The sequence below is a fragment of the Chenopodium quinoa genome, unplaced genomic scaffold (genome assembly GCF_001683475.1).
Source record: "Chenopodium quinoa cultivar QQ74 unplaced genomic scaffold, ASM168347v1, whole genome shotgun sequence".
In the NCBI taxonomy this organism is placed as follows: Eukaryota; Viridiplantae; Streptophyta; class Magnoliopsida; order Caryophyllales; family Amaranthaceae; genus Chenopodium; species Chenopodium quinoa.
The window spans coordinates 7,665,783-7,688,070 of record NW_018743920.1 but is presented as its reverse complement, the minus strand read 5'-3'; the positions used below and the strand labels follow the sequence as shown (position 1 = coordinate 7,688,070).

The 22,288-nt window shown below is 39.3% G+C and overlaps 2 protein-coding genes across 3 annotated transcripts; one reads left to right on the top strand and one right to left on the bottom strand.

Moving 5' to 3' along the window:
* The first annotated feature begins 766 nt into the window (after positions 1 to 766).
* On the top strand, positions 767 to 9,278 carry LOC110688593. The gene is made up of 6 exons (XM_021865360.1): positions 767 to 840; positions 1,526 to 1,868; positions 1,966 to 2,551; positions 2,708 to 3,571; positions 3,666 to 3,793; positions 9,225 to 9,278. The coding sequence occupies exons 1-6, from the start codon at positions 767 to 769 to the stop codon at positions 9,276 to 9,278; spliced, it is 2,049 nt and encodes a 682-aa protein (XP_021721052.1).
* Positions 9,279 to 10,698: 1,420 nt separating this feature from the next.
* LOC110688337 (eukaryotic translation initiation factor 3 subunit B-like) lies at positions 10,699 to 13,395 on the bottom strand. Of its 2 annotated transcripts, XM_021865077.1 has the most exons (8): positions 12,990 to 13,394; positions 12,771 to 12,902; positions 12,522 to 12,593; positions 12,301 to 12,398; positions 12,049 to 12,217; positions 11,461 to 11,960; positions 11,270 to 11,375; positions 10,699 to 11,185 (listed from the first exon to the last, which is right to left on the bottom strand). In XM_021865077.1, the coding sequence occupies exons 1-8, from the start codon at positions 13,182 to 13,184 to the stop codon at positions 11,063 to 11,065; spliced, it is 1,395 nt and encodes a 464-aa protein (XP_021720769.1). In that variant the 5' UTR covers positions 13,185 to 13,394; the 3' UTR covers positions 10,699 to 11,062. The 2 variants fall into 2 exon arrangements, with proteins under 2 accessions (XP_021720769.1, XP_021720770.1); XM_021865078.1 differs by lacking the exon at positions 12,522 to 12,593 and having other exon boundaries at positions 12,990 to 13,395.
* Between the last annotated feature and the right edge of the window lie 8,893 nt (positions 13,396 to 22,288).

The following is a 22,288-nucleotide window of genomic DNA, read 5'->3' as shown; positions in this document are numbered from 1 at the left end:
CATGGCCCTTATCCCCTCTTCAATTTGAAGATGGGTAGCCAAATTAGACAAAGATATGTCCTCCTTTTTGTGATGCTTAACATCTTTCCAACTATTGGGCAGCTTATCAATAATACTCGAAACAACAAACAATTCATCAACATTGATACCATGTTGTTTCAAGTTACTATAAATACGTTGTATCTCATGAAATTGGTCCATAATCAATCTACCTTCAACAAATTTAAAGTCATTAAAATTACTTACTAGGAATTTCTTGCTAGAAGCATCCTCCGCCATATACTTGCTTTCTAACGATTCCCATAGCTCTTTAGCAGACTCGACATGTTGATATACATCGAACAAATCATCCTCCATCCCATTGAGAATGTGACCCCGACATATAAAGTCATCATTATCCCACTTCGATTTCTCACGCACATCCTCCATGGTTTCATTCTCATGTTCTAATGGCCTAGGAGTACTAATCACATAGGCAACCTTCAACGATGTAAGAAGAAAATACATCTTCTTTTTCCATCGTCGAAATTCCACACCGTCAAACTTCTTGAGTTTGACAAAGTTTGTGGTAAGATCTTTCACACTAGACATGTTGTGTTATTAACGCTTTAGATTGTTATTTCAATAATAGTGCTAGAACAAATTCTACCCCTAGAATTTGAGAAAACAGAAAATTATAAAGAAGAATAATACAAAATACACTACCAACCAAACACCAACAAGTTTAGAAAATACTAAATACAGAGAATCAATCTAAACTATAAGTATGAAAGACTATACTTGCCTCATTCCAAGCCAAAAGAACAACCAAGATCATGAGAATACCATGGATCGGACCACGTGAGTCTTCGATTCTTGATACTCGTCTAAGGCGTGAGAACACTTTCCTAAAGCGTTAATCTCCCCCACAACGGTGCTTGGGTTGAACTAGAAACACGCTTTGAGATACAATAGACGAACACTACACACTAAGCACTTAGATGTGTAGAAAGATGATCAAATTCTCAAACAATAAACTTAGAAGATGAAGAATTAATGAAGAGATTGCAAGTTTCTTCAATAAAGGTGTAGAGAGGAAAATTTCAGAGAGGAAGGTTTTTCTGTATCTATCTCAAACCAAGGCCCCTTCACGGTTATAAAGGAAATAACCGTAAAAAACCGAAGACGAGCGAGGAGATGCGGGCGCGCCACCACAGCAGCGCGGGCGCTCCACCATGGGGCGCGGGCGCGCCACTAGCTCGCGCGGGCGCTCCTCCTCGTTCTTCCAAAATTCCAACTTTTCCAAAAACCTGACGCGATTTTGTCGCGGTTTAGGCGCGGGTCGCGGAAAACCATGACGCGGGCGCGCCATCCGGAGGCGCGGGCGCGCCTCCTAAACTTTACAGATTTTCCAGAAACTCAGCGCGATTTTGTCGCGGTTTTGGAGCGATCCGCGCTTGTCTTTCACAAGCGCGCTAACAAGTGGAGCGTTCTCTCCACTACAACACTCTAAATAATCCAACTGACCTATTGCTTTGTGTGACAGGCTCTATAAACTTGTTTCAAAATCGATTGTGATGAGGCTAAAAAATATCCTCCCTGTGATTGTCTCGGAAAACCAGAGTGCTTTCGTTCCAGGCCGTCTTATAACTGATAATGCTTTAATAGCCCTGGAATTATTCCATACTATGAAGAAGAGGAGTACAGGGAGAAAACGTTTCATGGCTATGAAACTAGACATGAGTAAAGCCTACGACCGGGTTGAATGGGGTTTTCTGCGACGCCTTCTTCTCACAATGGGGTTCGATGGAAGATGGGTGAATTTGGTGGTGGAATGTGTCTCATCGGTGACTTACTCTTTTGTCATAAATGGGGATGTTTGTGGTGCTGTAACGCCTTCGAGAGGGCTCAGACAGGGGGACCCTCTATCTCCGTATCTTTTTATCTTAGTAGGCAGTAGCTGATGTTTATTCTAGCACGCTGCAGAGTAATGTACAGGAAAGGAAATTACATGGGGAAAAAGCTAGCAGGAATGGGCCAAATATATCTCATCTTCTCTTTGCTTATGATAGCCTCCTCTTTACTAGGGCAACCAGACAGGAATGCCAAACAGTAGTTGAAATCCTCAACCAGTATGAGCTGGCGTCCGGGCAGAAAATTAATTACGATAAATCTGAAGTGTCCTTTAGTAAAGGAGTAACAGCTGATCGAAGGGGAGAATTGATGAGTATCCCGAGTATGAGACAGGTCGACAGACATGAAAAATATCTTGGCATCCCTACTATTGTGAGTCGATCACGAAAAGCAGTCTTCGAAGCTCTTACAGACAGAATTTGGAAGAGGCTACAGGGGTGGAAGGAGAAACTTCTTTCAAGAGCAGGGGAGGAGATTCTTCTTAAATCTGTCATCCATGCAATTCCCACATATCTAATGGGGGTTTACAAACTCCCAGCTACGGTTGTGCAGCGCATCCAATCTGCTATGGCCAGGTTTTGGTGGGGCACTTCGGAAGGAAAAAGAAAGACTCATTGGAGAAATTGGAGCTCCATGTGTACGCTAAAATGTCTCGGAGGTATGGGATTCAGGGACTTGAATGTCTTCAATGTCGCGCTATTAGGAAGGCAAGCCTAGCGCCTCATCAAAGCTCCAAACTCTTTGCTTGGACGAGTCTTTAAAGCAAAATACTATCCCAAGAATGAATTTCTGGAATCCTCTCTCGGCTTGACAGGAAGCTACTCTTGGCGTAGCATATGGTCGTCGAAGGCTCTTGTAAAAGAAGGTATTTTATGGAAGGTGGGAAATGGCCGTAACATACACCTCTGGAAAGACCCTTGGGTAGCTGACGCTGAGGGGCGGTTTCTCACCAGCACAACTGTCCCAGAGTTGCTACGAGTCAGCGATATTATTGATGGAGAAAAAAGAGAATGGTGCCTTGATGTTATCAACAACAATTTTAATGAAAGAGATAGGCAAATAATTCTAGCTATCCCCATTAGTGAAGCGGACCAGGAGGATGAATTATGCTGGGCTTTCTCAATGACAGGGCACTACACTGTGAAATCAACGTATATGCTTGGAAAGGGAGGTGACTTTGATACCTTCCACCAAGCTTGGGTGGAAATCTGGAAAGCAGAAGTTTCTCCTAAAGTAAAGCACTTCTTCTGGCGCCTCTGCTCAGGCACTCTCCCCACACGAAGCCTCCTGCTCCACAGACACATGATAGAAGATGATTCTTGTCCGTGGTGCGGAGATGCAACAGAAACGGTTGAACACGCTCTGGTGGGATGCTCAAGGGTCAGGGACTTATGGACAGAGTGTAACTGCGAGCAAATGACAGATTGGAGCACTGCAGCATCTGTTTGTGATTTGGTGGTGAGCTGGAAAGCCCTGGGCAGTAAGGTTAAGCAACGGGGCATGTTCCTTGCTTGGTGCATATGGGGGGAAAGGAATCGTAAGATTTTTGAAAACAAAACCACACCAAATGAAATCCTTTCCCAACGTGTTCACAGATATGTAGATGAATTTGATAAATATAATGCCCGCATTTACAAAGCTGTGAACCCCCTTTACAATCGCAGCTCCAACAAGCTGGGTTGGTTTGGGGATTGTTGCTAGAAATCATGAAGGTAAGGTGCTATGGGCAGCAACAAGAAGAACGAGAGCTTTCTGGACTCCCAAAATTGCAGAAGCCAAAGGATTACTTAGAGCTCTGAATCTGGCAGCAGGTCATAGCGATATTATCTTGGAATCTGACTGCAAAATGGTCATTGATCGCTTATCCAAGGGAGCAAGATACTCAACTGAGCTGTACACTGTATTGGGAGATATATTTTTTATGTGCTCGAAATTTAATTCTGTAAATTGGTCTCATGTGAGACGAGATGGGAATAGTGTTGCTCATTCTCTAGCTAAGCTTGTTCCATTCGGGGTCGAACAAATTTGGGAGAACACATGTCCGGATATTGTTGCCCCCTATGTACTCATGGATTCTCTTTCCATTTAATTAATACAAGCTAGCTTGTTTTCAAAAAAAAAAAAAAAAAATACAAACTTTAAAAATAAACCAAGCTTATGCCCAATTATATTAGTTCCTGAGGGCACTTTTTGAATTTATGATTATTTTTTACGTGTGACCAAAATCAGAGCATGAATTTATGATTATATTTGATGTGTGACCCAAACGATCATAAAAGAACCTCAATTAATCTTGTAATTACACCACAAATTCAAAAATTCATAGATTATATTTACTCTTGTTCCTAAATAAACTCATAATTAAGACTTCTCAAGTACTTTGCTTGATGAGGTAATACATGATCTTAGGTGTGATCAAATTCTTAGTTGAGAACTCTAATAATCCACATACATTCCTCTTTGTATTTGGGTACAGGATCACAACTTACAACACCATCCGCCATAGCCAACCTCGAAATAGAACATAACTCAACAAAATTGCAGCATCTTTAATTTGAAAGATTACTACCAAAACTACATTTTGAGGTGTCATGATTTCTCAAATCATTTTAGTTTTACTCCTATCACCCTCATCGTTGTTTAATTTGTCCTTGAGTAAAGCTATAGTATGCTGACTCTTGCATGTTCTTGACTTAGATGCACCCGCTTGATCACCGAGTGTTTGACCATGTGCTTATCCATATTACTACGTTGTAACATACTTCGTAGCTGCTATCAATGGTGGATTTAGAGATTTTAGTTTGGAACTTAAAAGGGCATATATCAATACAATAAAACTACTTTAGAGGACACTATTTATATATTATACCTTCCTTACCTATTTGCATCATCTTTTTCTTTTTTAATGTGCATAGAAAATGTAATTATCTTTTTTGGGAATTGTATTAGCATAAAAATAAATGGAAATACGTAGTATAAAACTTGTTGAAATGTAAACCATAGAAATTATTATGGGTAGCTTCCACTTGGTTGATTATTTGATGAACAAAGCTGTTGGTTAGTCTAATAAGGAAAACTATTAAATTTTATAGGAGTAATATTGATATTCTCAATTGTCCACATTTTTTCCATTAATTTTGAAGGGAAAGGATGGAAAGTCAATATTTTCTATCCCGTGTTAAACAAACACAAATTATATACTTTGTACATTTCTACACTATTGCTTACTTATGCTCATTATCGTTGTGTTTGGTAACATAACATATTAATTTTGAGGAACAACAAATCATACTTAATCATTGAACTTCTTTTGTACTGTAAAACCCTCGTACTTACATAAAAGTAATCCCTAGCTGGTCTTCAAATGCATTAAATAATGATACTAAAATTCTCCAAAATTATGTCGCACTTGACCAGGATTATGCAACAATGTAAGCCACTATTGCTTCTGAATTTCGCCTTTACTCTTGGACAGTGCATGCAATTGCTTTTCTAAAGTAACATGACCTAATGTTTCCTTGTCAAAACCTCTTGCACTCCTTTTTCATGGGACGTTTAATACAACTAGGCTTTTGCTTTGTACAGAAGACCTAAATGAAGGGATTAAGAACAGGCAGGAGTGGTTTCGATTCAAAAAGATATAATAGTAATTGGTAAATGAAGGGTGTTCTACAAGAAAACTCAGACTAAGTCATTATTTGATGGGAGGCTTTGGCTACTTATCCTATTGGTTAAAATGAAGCCATAATATTACCTTCCCTAAGCCGGTTTAACAAAAAATATATCCATCGTGGATGAGAAGCCTTGATATTTTCTAGAATGTATCCGGCTTTGGAATGCAATCTTATGTTTCACAAAATTGTCTATACATTCTAATCATGAAGTAGAAACGCAATTTGTTTCAATAAAGAACCAGTGTATGTCGTTCCTTCATTTGCCACTACTATGTCCTGCATATCTATTGCCTAAACTCCGTGTTAAGACCACATTGTGCACTTTAGAAAGTTTGGTACATATTTTTCACTCACCATTTCAATTCAATTCATTCGCATGTCCTATAACTTATAAAATTGAACAATGTACTGACCATTAACACATCACATAAAAAAAAAATCAAGATGAGATAAAAGCTTTCCATCAATCCTAGACCGATGCTGACACATTTTTCCCCTTCGGCCAACTCTATTGACTCAGTCTGATTGTCCAGTTCCATAGCTTTGGCACTGGATTCTTCGGATTCTGGCCTGCTGTCAATATCAGCAAGCTCCCCAGACTTTGGTTGACATTCCGAGTCTTTGGGCACAGATGAGAAATCAGCCTTTTCCTTCCCCAAAGATTTTTCTTTTGCTGGGGTTCCTTGGGCCGAAGCACTTAAGCCTTTAGGCCTTTTTGTTCATCGATCCTTTTCTTTTTCCTCCAATCATCCCGGTCGTTGCAGCAACTTTTGGATGGTTTGAGGTGGTTGCATCTCCGGGCCTCCTTTCGGCTTCCCTGAATTTTTTCGGAGTGTCCTTGTCCGAAACATAGATCATTGTTTGGTGGTACGTTGAGACAACTCCTTGAATGTCGTGAATGAGGGGTCTCCCCATGATCACATTGTACACAAACGGAACGTCCACGACCAAGAATTCTGCCATGATGTTCTGGGCTGCTCGGCCTTCGCCGATAGTGACAGGAAGCAGAATCTCCCATCCGAATATGATGAAGAACCATTGAACCCAGATACCGGGAAGGGTACTGGAGTCAAGTGCTTGGTCTCCAACTTCATCTGGTCGAATGCTCCCCGAAAGAGGATATTCGCACCACTACCGCCGTCGACGAGAGTTCACCAGACGTTGTGGTTTGCAATGCCCGTCACAATTACCAACGAGTCATCATGGGGGTACCCCACTCCCCGGCAGTCTTTGGCTGTGAACAGGATGTTCGGCATCGGAGACTGGGATGCTCAGATGTTAGCATGATTCACCTCATGGGTCAAACCCCTCAAGTGGCGTTTCAGTGCATTCCGAGAGGTTCCCCCGAAATTGACAAGGATATTAGGAGTTTCTTTTCCCTGAGACTTGTCCTTTTCTGGGAAAAATCTAGATCTTACCGAAGATCCTTTTCGGCTTTTTTCTCTTCGCGGCGATGCGCGAGATATGTTTTCTAGTAGCCCTTTTGAGCCATGTCCTCGATCTTATCCTTCAGCTGGAGGTTGTCCTCGGTGTGATGTCCGGGAGATTCATGAAACTCACACCATCGGTCGTTGCCCTTTTGCTGATGGCATGGTGGGGGTGGCCTTGGCTTCTTAAACCTCACCTCGTCTTTGGTCGTGCTGTAGATTTTAGCACGAGGAAGAATGAGGGGGGTGTAAGAATCTTATCTCCCCGGGTAGGGGGGTCTCTCTCCTTCTTCGGTTCAGGCGCCGATGACGATTCTGAGGCTTTCGCCTTCCCTTTCCTCGGCCCCTGGTCTTTGGACAATTGTCCCTTTGCTTTCCCAGCCCCAGATTGGGACTGGGATTTTGCTTTGTTCCATTCTTCGGCTCGGTGTATTTATTCGAGGCGTCCAAAGCTTCCTATAAGGTCTGCAGGGGATGCATGACCATGAAGTTAGGGAACTTTCTAGCTTATAAGCCATTCCGTAGTGCAAACACGGGTAGGCCCTGGTCTAGACTTGTTATTCGGGATGACTCGTTGCTGAAGCGAGTCAGATAGTCTCGGAGGCTTTCATCCTCCGCTTGATGCAGACCCAGCTATGCAATTGTTTTCTCCCGGCAATTTGCCATAGAAAACTTGCTCTTGAATTTGTTGGAAAGGTCTTTCCAACCGGTTATAGAGCCTTCTTTCACCCCCTTATGATCCAAGCTTGAGCAACCCCTTTGAGATTCGTTGGGAAGTACTTGCACCAGGTAGCTTCGGACCGGGGATTAAGGTACATGTGCCCCTCATAAGAGGCAGTGTGGTCCTTCGGGTCCGAAGTACCGTCGTAAGTAATGTGCGCTGGGATTTTCATCGTTGCCACATGCTCTTCCAATATCCAGCTTTAGAAGGGTGAACTTGTAAGAACCATGATGGGCTTCCCCTTGTGTGTAGCTGGAAGGACCTCTCTTCTCCCTCTTATAGAGGTGGAAGTGGTTTTCGTCCTCGGCTGAGACGGTTCAGGGTAGGGTTCAATTCCCTCTGGGTAAGTGAGACGGCTATGCACGTTCGATCACTTCCTTCGAGCCTAGACGTTCTTGAACAGTTTGGTGAGCATGCTCTTGCCACGTTGAAATGTTGTTGCTGCTTCTGAAACTCTTGGAGTCTCGGGTTCTGGAATCTCCAAAGAACTGGGGGTTCTTTTTCCTTTCCCGCTCGGTTCTCCGGGTGTCCTCTTCCCATTGGTCCTTGACTTCCTTGAAGGATGGAGCTTGTCCATCCTCCTCTTGTCCAATCTTCCTTCTAAGGTTTCTTGGCTGAAGGGGTGAGGGATCATGGGGTGTTGATGGCAAGTTGTCTACTTGGGCCTTCATGAATTCCATGAAGACCGCAACGGCTCTTGCCATCTCCTTCTTAAAGGGCCCCGTTTGAGGAGTTGATCTCAGCTGCGACCGAGAGTGCAAGCTTGGAGGAAGACTTGTTCCATATGCATGACTCGGCCTAGACAAGATTTTCGGCTGGCGAGTATGACGAGCTGGTGACCTCTCCGACGCTACCCTTTCCGGGGAAGGGGGAGCTTTCGAAGAGGATGAGGATGGCTCAGATGATGGTACAGTGGGTGGATTACTCTGCACCGTAACCAAATCTCCCCTCGAGGGGAGGACCGTTCTTAATAGTGCTCTTGGCACTTTTACCACTCTTAGTCAAATTTTTGCTAAGATTGGATGATTTTTGGCTTAATTTGATGTATCCTCCCTACAGATGGTCCCAAATTGTTTTGGAATGAACACAATAAGACCTTCGGCATGTCCTTTTCGGTGGGAGAAGACTTATCTCGGTCCAAGTAGAGACTGGGTCGAGGATTTCTTGCACAGCAAACACACAAAAACTAGCCTCGGGGGTGGTGCCGAGGAAGACCCCTTCGATGCTAAATTCAGGTTATTAAGAGAGAAAGCTATGCAAGAGAACTAATTGTTTGAGGATTATTATGCATATTTCTGAATGAATGATAAATGAGACAATTGAAGGCTTTTATACCTTGCTCAATAGAGGTGCGGGTCACAGGTCAGATAGGTTTTCCATGCTGATTGGGCTTGGCTGACTTAGCATGCTTTGGAGAATTGAACCTTGCTTTTGGGCTTTTGTACTTAAATCATTTGGACCAGCCCAATTAGTGATGACTAAATTGGACCCTAACATTTTCAATTTCAGATATCTCAGATTGCTGAAGGTAGTGAAGCTGCATCAAAAAGGCTCCTTTTCTAGATAGTATCAGGGTGAACTACCCTAGATTGAAGTGAATCTTCAAGTTCTTTCACCTTCAATAATAATTCATCCACAACCTTTTGACTTCCATACAACTTTGAATCAAGTTCATGGACTTCGGATTTTGAATTTTCAGACTCTGTCATTATAGCCATTACCATCTTTTCTGACAATTGTAAAAGATCTCTTGTAGGGATTTCCCTTGGTCCCCAATTGCATCGCCTTTGATTTGATGGATGATCCTCTGCAAACCTGATTCAAGATCAACTAATTGACCCTTGACCTCAACCAACTCTAGCTCATCACTGTCCTTCCAGATCTCTGAGCCAAGTTCATAGTCTTTAGCTTTCAATTTTCACATTCCAAAGTTAAAAACCATTACCATCTTCTCCATAACTTGTATAAGATCACTTGTAGCAAGAGGCTTCAAGTTATTAATTTCATCACCTCCCAAATTCTTAATAATTCTTTGCACGCCTCCCTCCAAATCAAGTAATTTCTCTTTAAGCTTTGCTAGTTTTTGCTTAGAGTTGATGCTCTTATTAACCTCTAATTCAAGTTCATGGACCTTGGATTTCAAACTTTCAAAATTGGAGATTGTCGTCACTACCTGCTATTCTATTGCCTGTAAAATATCATCTGTGGAAACAGATGTTTGGTCCCCAATTACATAATTATAACCTTTGCTCCTAACAATCGCTGGTTTTTGCTCATGGCCAAATGCTTTATTCAATTCTTTCCTTCAGATGTTCTTAAATTATTTTAATTTTAATTGCTTTGTACAGGATCAAAAGTAAGAGTAATGTAAAACTGAAACCCCAAATTCAAAATATTCATAAAATTAGAAAAACCTAAAATAATCTATTTCCTTCGGATGTTCTTGAAAAATTTTAATTTTAATTGCTTTGTACAGGATCAAAAGTAAGAGTAATGTAAAACGGAAACCCCAAATTTAAAATATTCATAAAATTAGAAAAACCTAAAATAATCAAAGCCAAAATAAGATAAGGAATGTGAACTAAGCATAGTGATCTCAATTCATTCGAGATTCTCTCACATCACATTTAGGAGAAATCCAATAAGTTTTGGAAAAAGAAAGATGGGAAAAACTCCATTACAACTGGCTTTAATGGAGGAAAGAATGAAACCACCCTCATTAAATCAACATAAATAGTGGAACAAAAGTCAAGTAAATAGGGGAACCAGTACCAACACATTGAGCATGCCTTCCATTCTTTAAATTTGATTCCATTATTCTTTGTTCTTCAGATTTTCATAATAGGCTTAAGTTTCTAGATTTTAATAATTGATTTGATACAAACATCAGAAACCATTTGATTCCCAATTCCACCTGCCAAACAAATTCTAATCCAGATCAAACTCCAGCAACATGTACACTCTCTTTGAATCATGAGATTCATTATCTGTAATCCACAAATCTTACATTCCCTTCCCACATTGCATAGAAGAACACAAGCTCAAATGCTCAACCAAACAAACAGCAAATTTCATCACTTTAATTAAAAAGATGATTTGAGTAGTCAAATCTCACAAAATCATACATTCTAGATTTTAATTGAAGAACTCCATAGTCATTAGTCCATATATAGCACTGAAAGAAGGGAAAAAAAATCCCTAGCGCTTGATGACAATGCACATCAGTTAAGCTACAAGATATGTGAAAGCAGTTAAGAGTGCTCAAAATCACCACCCCAAACATATACATTTATCCATGATCAAAGCTTCCTTTTCAGCTTACTCAGGAGGATCGGCAGTGGAATCAACTATCGGTCTCTTTCCAAGGATACTTTCACCATCCCCGAACATATACCTATACTTGACGACTCATTTGTATAATCATCATATTTAGCACTCTCGGCAACAAGTGACACTTTATTGCTCCAGCACTACAATTAAACAAAAGATGTACTTCATAAGGTTATGTTTTAAAATCAAATCTATCTATGGCCAGCATGATATTAATTCATTACCATATGATAATCGAACGGACCAACATCAATAAGTTTCTCCCCGTGTGAAGACCAAATCCGAACCACTTCATCGCAATTCTTACGAGTAGCCCGCGTCAAGAAAAACCTGCAGTGGAGGAGAAAAAACAAATTACACACAAAGGTTTTGTCAAAGATTAAAGACAGTAATTAACTAAAGAAAAAGAACCCACCTGCCACTAGCATCCCATTGAAGATTCCTAGCAATGAAGTGTACAAAGGCCAATTGTTGATGTTTTATCACATCATAAAAATACAACTCTCCGGAACCATTTAATGGTCCTTGCATCACCATATAGTTACCATTTGGAGACCAATAGAGAAAATGTGCAATCATATTACTTACACTTTTGGTCCTCTGCCTCAAATAATTTTTATCCTCGTTCATAGTATAAAAGGTTACTGTGGTTTGCCCTGCATTATCAGCTCCGCGACTAACTGCAAATTGTTTCCCATTACACTCCCAAGCTAGATCAATGTAATCATGGTGAGGAGAAATGAACCCGGCCTTTCCAGACTTAAGGCTTATCAGAAAAATTTTCTTGTAGTTAAACCCTGTGCATATACAGGCAAGATAGTCTCCATCACTTTGCCACAAAAGCTTATAATCATCCACCCCTTCCCAAGAATGACCATACAATTTTTTACCACTGCATATATCAACAATTTTCATCTGCAATTGCAAGTCATTACATGTAATTATGCTCAAGGACAACCCTTATAAAAATACAAGATGTATATATGTAATTCTACGATCTTACATAAGAGTCACCAGAGAGTGCTAGTACTGATGCCGAAGGTGACCAACCAAACTCGCGTACTTGTTTGAACATCAAATGTTTAACACGAGAAAATGTTTTGGTTTCATAGATAGTCACCATACGATTGGATCCTACTAGGGCGGCAAAATAGTTATCATGGTATTCCCATCTACACAAGCATGAGGCAGGAATATTCAATCATCACAAAAATAACTGAGTAGACAAAATAAACTAGCATCGAAATTGACTCACTTAATGTAATCTAGAGGTCGAGCTGAACAAAATTCCTGAGGAACTGCATTGCCAAAGCTTTTCATGATCTTTCCAGTCTTGGCCTCCCAAACTTGTAACTTCATATCATATAAATAAAATTATGATTCCATAACAAACACATACTATCGATATCAGATCAATGTCACCTAATGTAAAAGGAACAAAACATATAGAATTTCGAAAACAACATTACTACTAACTTCTTGGGTGGGTGACAACCAGTACATGACAGTTATATAATTTTCCTTAGCCGAAAATTCAGGTGCAGAGAGCTGCAAAAAATTCATCGGTGTTGGTAAAATAATGATAATTTCTAAATTTCGAACAAGATAATTTAACATCACTCAAATTTAAAATACACCCGACTCGACTCAATTCAACATGACTCTTCCCGACCTACTCGAACCCGACTTAAGTATGGAATTGACCCCTGGTGAGAAAGAAAAAACCTGTCCATCCACAGAAAACTTAAATTCCTGAAAAGAAGGTTGAGTAAGCAAGACGAACAAGTGATTCCCTTTCACACACAGCAACGACGATCCAAAGGGAGACCACCGTATACCGTCGATATTCTTCATCAGCTACAAATGCAAAGAAGCAAGATATAAATTAGGGGTTTTTAACCTAAACTCAACCAACTAATAAAATTATGATGAATTAATACATACATTGAAAGTGCGATTGTACAAAGGCAAAAAAGCATCAGAATCATCATCGTACGTAAAGATGGAGATAGAATGATTATGCAAAATTGAAAAGTATCGCTGCTTCGAAGTGCTGGTAATGGAGGAAGGACGACGGTAAACCTCAGGATTCCTCTGAAACGGCCAACCGTATGGAACCCTAGATTTCGACGCCGCCATTTTCGACGATTAATTTCCTTTTAGAAACCCTAAATCAGAAATCAGAAATCACAAATATCGAACCTTCTTCCTTCAATCTCTTCTCTACTTGGCAACAATATAATTATAATTAATAGCCTAAAAGAAAATTGCCTGATCGTTGTTTGTTTTAAGGACTAGGATGAGAATTGGAGGGTCAATTAATATTATCAGAGTAATTGGGTAAGCTTTTTGTTTATATAGGTCGTCTTATTTCATTACTTAGTACTCCGTATGTAATTAGGTTGCATCAAATAATAATTATTTTAAAAGTAATAAAAAAATTGATGAGGTGGATTGTAGAAAGAAAATAAACTATGCCTGAGTGGAATATTATATATTTCAACATATTTTTTTATATGAAAATCACCCTGAATCTTAGTTTCAAGAACAAAAATAAACGATATTAATTTTATGCCTGAGTGATGCCTAGATAGTTGATAAAAATTTGGGATAACTTTTTGGATTGAACGTTAAATATGGTCATATAATCCTTTATTTGAAAAACCTTTAATAAAACTTATCGATTATATTGCACGTCTACAACAGAATCAACCTTGGACAACACCCAATGTACTCACTAGATTATGGGCTAAAGCTTTTTTTTTTTATATAGGTCATCTTATTACATTACTTAGTACTCCATATTTAATTACTCCGTGTAGAAATTATAAAATTTTAATATTAATAAATTATATAATAAGGTAATTTTAACAAAATTCCAAATGAATATATATTTTTATAATGGGGCATAAATTAAAGAACTAATGGGCATCAAATAATAATAATTTTAAAAATAATAAAAACATTGCTTCAATTCCTATTTTTTTAATGAAATTGCAGCGAGATTAGTATATTAATTTAGTAATTTGCACACTTGTAACGAAGCTAATAAACTAGGAAACACATATTAGCTTAGTATATCAACTGACGATCCCTTTCTTTTTAACTTTTTCATTACTTGTGAATCGTGATATTTTGATAGTAAATAAATCAAGTCACTAATGATTAATGAGAGTATGAACCCATGACAAATTCATTGAATTGTTATTTTAAATCTTAGTTCTTATTACGTTAAAAATTATTTGCCCCCAAAAGAAAAACCTTCGAGATCCGCCAGTTTGTAGTTACTCTTGCCGACCCCAAAAGTATGAACTCACAAATTCGAAAATGCTTAAAAAGAGTGTCAAGATGCCCAATGGTGGGCTAAAAAACTGCTCATGGGCATTTTGTATAACGGATTAAATATTTTGATTCCTCTCATTATGCCTACAATTATGGGATTACCATATAATTGTGATATGATTTTTATTCTCCTTAATTCTTGGTATTGTAATTTATCTTTACTTAAAATAGCTTCTTTGTATATATATATATAGCTGCTGTACAGTTATTGAAATACACAGAAAATATTCTCTTTTACATGGTATCAGATTAAACGGTCCAAACTCTCTCTTCTTCCTCCTCGTTCTTGCTTCTTCATCTCTTCAATGGATACTCAAAACACATCCCAGCACATTCCCAACAATACAAACCCCTCGAAACCTTTTATTTTCCTAAACGTTCCCAACGTTATTAAACTTACTGCTACAAACTATCTATCATGGAGAATGCAGATCGAGGCCATCCTTGTCGGTTATTTGTTCCAGTTTGTTGATGGATCTTTTCCTTCTCCTTCCCCCACAATCGTCCAAAATAACAATACCATCCCCAACCCTGACTTTTCCTATTGGACCAGGCAAGACAAACTGATATGTGGTGCTCTTGTTAGCACGCTATCGGCTTCTCTCGTCCCCTTAGTCTCTCAAGCCAAGTCCTCACAACATTTCTGGGATATTCTCCATAAAACCTACGCAACCCCTAGTCGTGGCCATATTAAACAACTCAAAGACCAACTTACTCGAATCACCAAAAGTGACAAAACAATAACGGAATATGTGCAGGCCATAAAAGCTTGTGCAGACCAACTCGCTGCTCTCGGCAAGCCACAGGAACATGAGGATCTCATCGATCGTGTGCTTGCTGGCTTGGATGAGTCCTACAAGTCTGTCATAGACTCTGTGAACGCTAGGGATGTCCCAATTTCCTTCGAGGAATTACATGAAAAGCTCATCAACAAAGAGCTTGTCCTCCTCCAAAACAAATCGCAAGCCTCCCTTCCTGCTACTGCCTTCCACATTTCTAACCGCAATCAAAACCGCAACCCTCCTCGTTCCTCTACTGCAGGCATTCTTCCTACTCCCCCTTCCTATCCTAAGTCACCTCGTCCTTTTCTTGGTCGTTGTCAGTGGTGCCGTACCCAAGGTCATGTAGTGAGCCAATGCTCTCTCTTTAAACAACAATACCCACATGCAACCCCTCCTCCTTACACATCTAATCAATCTCACGCCAAACCACAAGCTAATACTATTACCCTTCCTCAATCTGCCTCCTCCTCTTCCCCTTGGCTGCTGGATAGTGGTGCCTCGCACCATGTCACCAATGATCTCAACAATCTGTCTTTACATGCCCCCTACGATGGCACTGAGGAACTTCTAGTTGGTGATGGTAAGGCTCTTGCTATAACTCACTGTGGCACAATTTCTTTCTCAAATAACTTAACTCTCCATAATGTCCTTGTTGTACCTGTCATAACCAAAAATATTATTTCTGTCTCTCAACTTTGCAATAATAATAATGTCTCAATCTCTTTCTCACCTTCCTCTTTTTCTATTACGGATCTCAAAACGGGGGCATGTCTATTCCAGGGCCACTCTAAACTTGGCGTCTATGAAGTGTCTTTCCACTCTCCTAAAGTTTTCACAAGCACAACAACTACATCTCTCCATTGGCATCATCGATTCGGGCATCCTTCTAGAAATGTTTTTCGTCATCTCATTTCTAGAAATAATCTCAATATCCCTAGTATAGCAACTCTTGATTGTAATGCTTGTGCTTGTAATAAAAGTCATAAATTGCCTTTCCATACTTCTTCTATTTCTTCCTCTTCCCCTCTAGAATATGTTTATACGGACTTTTAGACATCACCGATCTATTCTCATGATGGTTTTAAATACTACATTATTTTTGTCGATCACTACACAAAATACATATGGCTATATCCTCTTAAACAAAAATCGGACACTACCACTGTTTTTGTTAGATATAAAGCATTAGTTGAGAAATATTTTCAATTACCTCTCAAAACACTCTATTCCGACAATGGTGGTGAATATGAGTCTCTTAGCAAATACCTTTACATTGATGGCATTTCTCATCTCACTTCTCCCCCCCATACACCTCAACACAATGGCTATTCCGAAAGACGACATGGACACATTGTTGAAACATTTCTTACTCTCCTCACACATGCTCATATGCCTCTTAAATATTGGACAAATGCATGTGCAACCGCTACCTATCTCATAAACCGACTTCCTACACCCACTCTAAACAATGACTCTCCTTTCTTTAAGCTTTTTGGCACTCAACCTAACTACAATAAACTACGAAGTTTTGGTTGCTTATGCTACCCGTGGCTTAAACCATACACATCTCACAAACTTGACCCAAAATCTAAATCTTGTGTCTTTATTGGGTACTCTCCAACACAAAGTGCATACTATTGTCTTGAACCTATCTCCCACAAAATTTATACCTCTCGTCATGTTCATTTCGTTGAACATGTATTCCCCTTTGCTACAATAAACAATTCCCAACCCACCCACTCCATCTCTGACTTATTAGATGAATGGGCTCCTCTTTTCCTCACTCTACTAGACACACCCATCCAGCCCACTATCAATGTTCCCTTTTCCCCTCCTTCCCCTCACTCACCAACCACATCCTCTTCCGCTGCTCCAACACTCTCTGCCCCCACTTCCGCTGCATCCTCCTCGCATATTGCTTCCCACTCTTCACCAATCTCAACATCTCCACCGCCAGCACCACCCATCTCCCATCCTCCTGCTTCTCCTACACATACCATGTCAACTCGACTTAAACACGGTATACGCAAACCCATCAAAAAATTAAACCTTAATGCTGAAGTTGTTGCTATTGAGGTCCCTACAAACATCACTCAACCTCTCAAGAGTCCTATTTGGCGCAAGGCAATGGATGCCGAATTTGCAGCCTTGCGCGCTAATAAAACATGGGATCTTGTTCCTTCCTCTCCCTCTCAAAACATTGTTACTTGCAAGTGGGTCTTTCGTATTAAGAGAGACAAAGATGGTAACATAACCTAATACAAGGCTAGGTACGTAGCTCGTGGTTTCAACCAAAGGTCCGGTATTGACTATGGGGAAACATTCAGCCCCGTTGTCAAACCAGCTACGGTACGGGTCATTCTTTCTCTTGCTGTTACTCACGGTTGGTCTCTTCGACAATTGGACATCAATAATGCTTTTCTCCAAGGCTCTCTCTCTGAGGATGTATATACTATTCAGCCTCCCGGTTACTCTGATCCCTCCTTTCCAAACCACGTATGTAAGTTAAACAAGGCCCTTTACGGTCTTAAACAAGCCCCGAGAGCATGGTATAATGAACTCCGCCACTACCTTCTTCAATGCGGTTTCACTAATACCATCTCCGATTTTTCTCTCTTCACCCTCCACAAAAATGGGAATATCATCTACCTTATCGCTTACGTAGATGATATTATTCTGACTAGCAATTCCCCGTCCTACCTAGACCAATTTATCACAAATTTTGCAACCAGATTCTCATTAAAGGATCTTGGCTCTCTCTCTTACTTCCTTGGTGTTGAGGTAACTCCTCACCCTAACGGTCTTCTCCTCAACCAAAAGAAATATATACATGATATTCTCTCCAAAGCACATATGGAAGAAGCAAACTCTTCCCCCACTCCTATTATCACTAACCCATCCCTACTATACATGGTGAACCACTACATGATCCCACCCACTACCGCCAAATTGTTGGAAGCCTTCACTATCTTGGTTTGACAAGGTCGGACATTGCCTTCACTGTCAACAAGCTTGCCCAGTACATGCAACGTCCTACTACCATACATATGCAAGCTCTTCATCGTCTCCTCCGGTATCTCAATGGTACTGCTCACATGGGTCTTGTTATACACAAGGACTCACCTCTTTCCTTACACTCCTTCTCGAATGCTGACTGGGCTAGGGACAAGGACGATTACATTTCAACAACAGCATACATTGTTTACCTAGGTAAGAATGCAATATCCTGGTCTTCAAGAAAGCAACGAACTCGCGCAAGATCATCTACCGAAGCAGAATATAGGGCTGTTGCCAGTGCCACGGCAGAAGTTCTTTGGCTCCAAAATCTGTTCAAGGAGTCGTGTTTCAGTCTTCCTCTACCTTCTGTCATTTACTGCGATAGTGCGGGTGCTACCTACGTTAGTGCTAACCCAGTGTTTCACTCCAAAATGAAGCACTTGGCATTAGACTATCACTTTGTACGAGAGAATTGTTCAAGCTGGTAATCTTCGCGTCTCCTACATTTCCACAACTGATCAGTTGGCAGACGCTCTAACAAAGCCTCTTCCACGTCAACACTTCAATACTTTAGTTTCCAAAAGTGGTCTTTCTACTTAGTCGACCATTTTGCAGGGGCGTATAACGGATTAAATCTTTTGATTCCTCTCATTATGCCTACAATCATGGGATTACCATATAATTGTGATATGATTTTTATTCTCCTTAATTCTTGGTATTGTAATTTATCTTTACTTAAAATAGCTTCTTTGTATATATATATATAGCTGCTGTACAGTTATTGAAATACACAGAAAATATTCTCTTTTACATTTTGGTGGGCAAGCATGTCATTAATTGTCTTACAATGGTGGGCTAAAGAAAACTTGCCCATGGGCATGTATTAATTTGCCCAAGACTTGGGCAAAAAAATTGTCCATAGGCAAAACTGATTTGTTGAGAGAGAAAGTGGGTAGAGAGATATTGGACAAGCATTAATTTTGCCCACCATTGAAAGTGGTCAAGAAGTTTCCATCTTATATGAGGGATAGCCGGATAGATATAAGACGGTTAAGATAGAGAATTATATTCATTTAATATGAATTGAGAATATGATTGACCGTAAGTGGCAAAATTTTACAAAAAAAAATCATATGATATGAATGAGAGTATGATTGACCATAAGTCCACAACAACAACTTGTCATATGATAGTATGTATCATGTAAGAGTTTCTGCAAAATATGGTTGTTGGACAAAAAAAAATGAAGACCATATGAATAGTTTGTTATTCATACAATAGGGGTTCTTAGCTTAATCAATATTCTCAGCTCAAATCCATGATGAGAATGCCTAGTATAAATTAAGCTTTAACTTTGAAAATTCCTAGACAATCATCAACTTCAATTCATTTCATCATGAACAACATAATCATAAGTAACGATCCAAACTCAGAATTTTTTTATACTTGTGTGATATGTAATGAACCAGCTCATGATGCCAAGATTATAGTTTGCACATCAAATCCAGAATGTCCTGGATTGTATGTATGTGCAACTATTCCGCCCCGAATCGAATGTGTTGGAAGGTTTGTACAACTTTGGAAACCGCAATGGAATGCGGAACACGGACGACTAACTTTTACAAGATGCATTCGTCCAGATTGTTTGGGCTTTCTCACCACCGAAATTATAACTCCACCTCAAGCTACCATAGCATGGGTGAATAACATTCCACGACTTTGTGGACATCCCGATTGTGAATATCGAGCGGCATACAATGCTCTTCGTAACCACGCGCAAAACCATCATGTAGACTCTGACCCTGAGTCCGATGTAGAAGAACAAGAAGCTAATAACAATGACGACAATGAAGACGACGATCAAGGCGATAGTGATAGTGATTAGGATGACAATGCCGAAGATGAAGGGCACAATGAGAACGACGAAAGTGATGATAGTGATAATGGATCAGACGAACAAAGTGATGGCGAAGATGAAGGATATTGGCGTAGTAATGGTGCGGCTATGATCAATTCCATGCACGGTTTTTCCCTTTATTGAATGGTTCTTGGAACTTCCTTCAAGTTTTTTAGATTTCTTACATAGTTACATTGTTTTAACTAGATTTTTGCTTCACTGTTTTGCTATCCTATTTAGGGTAGATCTTACGTGTTTAAGCACCATTAGATTTCTCTAATTTTTAGGTTTGTTTTCAAAATTAATTTCCTTTAATTTACAGATTTGTTTTTAAGATAAAGTACGTAATTCTTAAACATATACATCTTAAAGGAATATTGGAGTTTTTATGAAAATTGATGAGATTTATACCTAAGTTTACGATTAACCCAACACTAAAACGACATTTTTGTGCATTTTTTTTACCACGACCTCAAGAAACCCTCAAGTTAAAGTTGCAACAAATGAGTGTATGATATTGAACCTTTAATTTTCTTTTTTACTACTTAATTTACGTCAATTTTCTCACAAATTAATTTATACACTTTCATTCTCAAACTTCATGGGTACAAATTTGCATCAATTTAATGGTATTAAATGTAGCAAATTAAAAGTTTGTTTCTAGTTACTGGGATCGATCTTTTGACAATTTGCTTGTTGAATTACCTTAAATATGGACTATGAAAAGTATGGCCAACTTAAGAGTTAAGACATGTTCATATTATGTTATGCTAATGTATCCAATAGGCTTGAAGAATATATAAAGCATTTGAGTAAGGATATAATGGTCTTGCTCATAAAGAGAAGCATGCGATTAGGCTAGTTGAGAATTGAGATGATGATCATTCAAGAAGAGATTTAACAATTTTATCAGATATCCGAAAACAATTGACTTTGCTATATGTGCCCTGAGTCAACGACAAGAGACATCCATATACCAAGCTAATTAAATGGACACTTAAGGCAACTTGTATTCTTGTACTCCGTAGTTTTTACCACCCAAGAGATATCATGGGAATTGAGAAGTAGAGGGATCCATGAGAAACACCTCATCTTCTTTCATTTTTTAGCTTGAAAAAGTCATACATTCACAAATCTCTTCTAATGGGCGCAGGGTATTTCTTGGGATCGTAAAAAATTGATTTAGAGCTATAACAAATCTGCCAAGTTGGTTCAGTATTGAGAAATACCCAACAAACCAACCTATGTGTATATAAAAATAAAATAAAAAAATAAAAAATTGAGTTTTGCTACCACCTAAACACCCTATTTTGACTTTTACTACCTATCTAAAATTTATTTTATTTTGCTACTTCTAAAAGTTACAAATATAGCTTTTGCTACCACTTAACATAAAATGTTAGGGTTTCCTCAAGTGGGGCTCATTATCTCATAAAATAATAATATAATATAAAAATAAAAATAAAAATAGAAACTTTTTTTTAAAAAGTCCCAGCCATTACCACCCCTCCCCCCTCCATTTGCCGGTTGCCAGCGCCCAAATGATCCCCCGACGCTGGCATACCCCACCCCCTCCCTTTTCCCCACCCAAAACTAAACCCAACCCTTAAAACCACCCTACACGAGTTTTAGGGTTTTGTTTTTATCCGTTTAGGGTGGTGCCTGCCGAACCACCTTTCGCACATGCCATGGTGGTGAACGAGGGTTGATTTATTGCGAGTTAGAGCATCTTTAATGGTGAACATTTTAATAGTTCACAATGAGTGAACAAATAAGGTGGTGGCTTAATGGCAAACTCTATAATTGTTCATGATAAGTGGTCATGGGTTCGATTGCAGGAGCAAGCAACTGCACGAAATAATTCGCTATGGGCCCCACCAAAATTTTCCACTGATATTCATACAAAACGACGTCGTTTTGCTGTTTCATGTTGCAAAACGACGTCGTTTTGCTTATTAAAGGGCAGAAAAAAAATTAGAAATCAGCGGCTGGGAGCGCGCCACTTGGCCCAGCCACTGCTTGACACGTGTTCAGTGTTTTAAATAAATCCGTTGTAATTTTACTACGGATATATTTTACAAAATACAAATAAAAAAAAAATTTACCAACGACTCTATTTTTTTCCCCTCTATAAATAGACACCCATATTGATATACTTTCTTCAACTTTGAATATCCATTTTTTTCTACTATATTTTTCTCTTCAAAAATCCTCTCTATAATTAC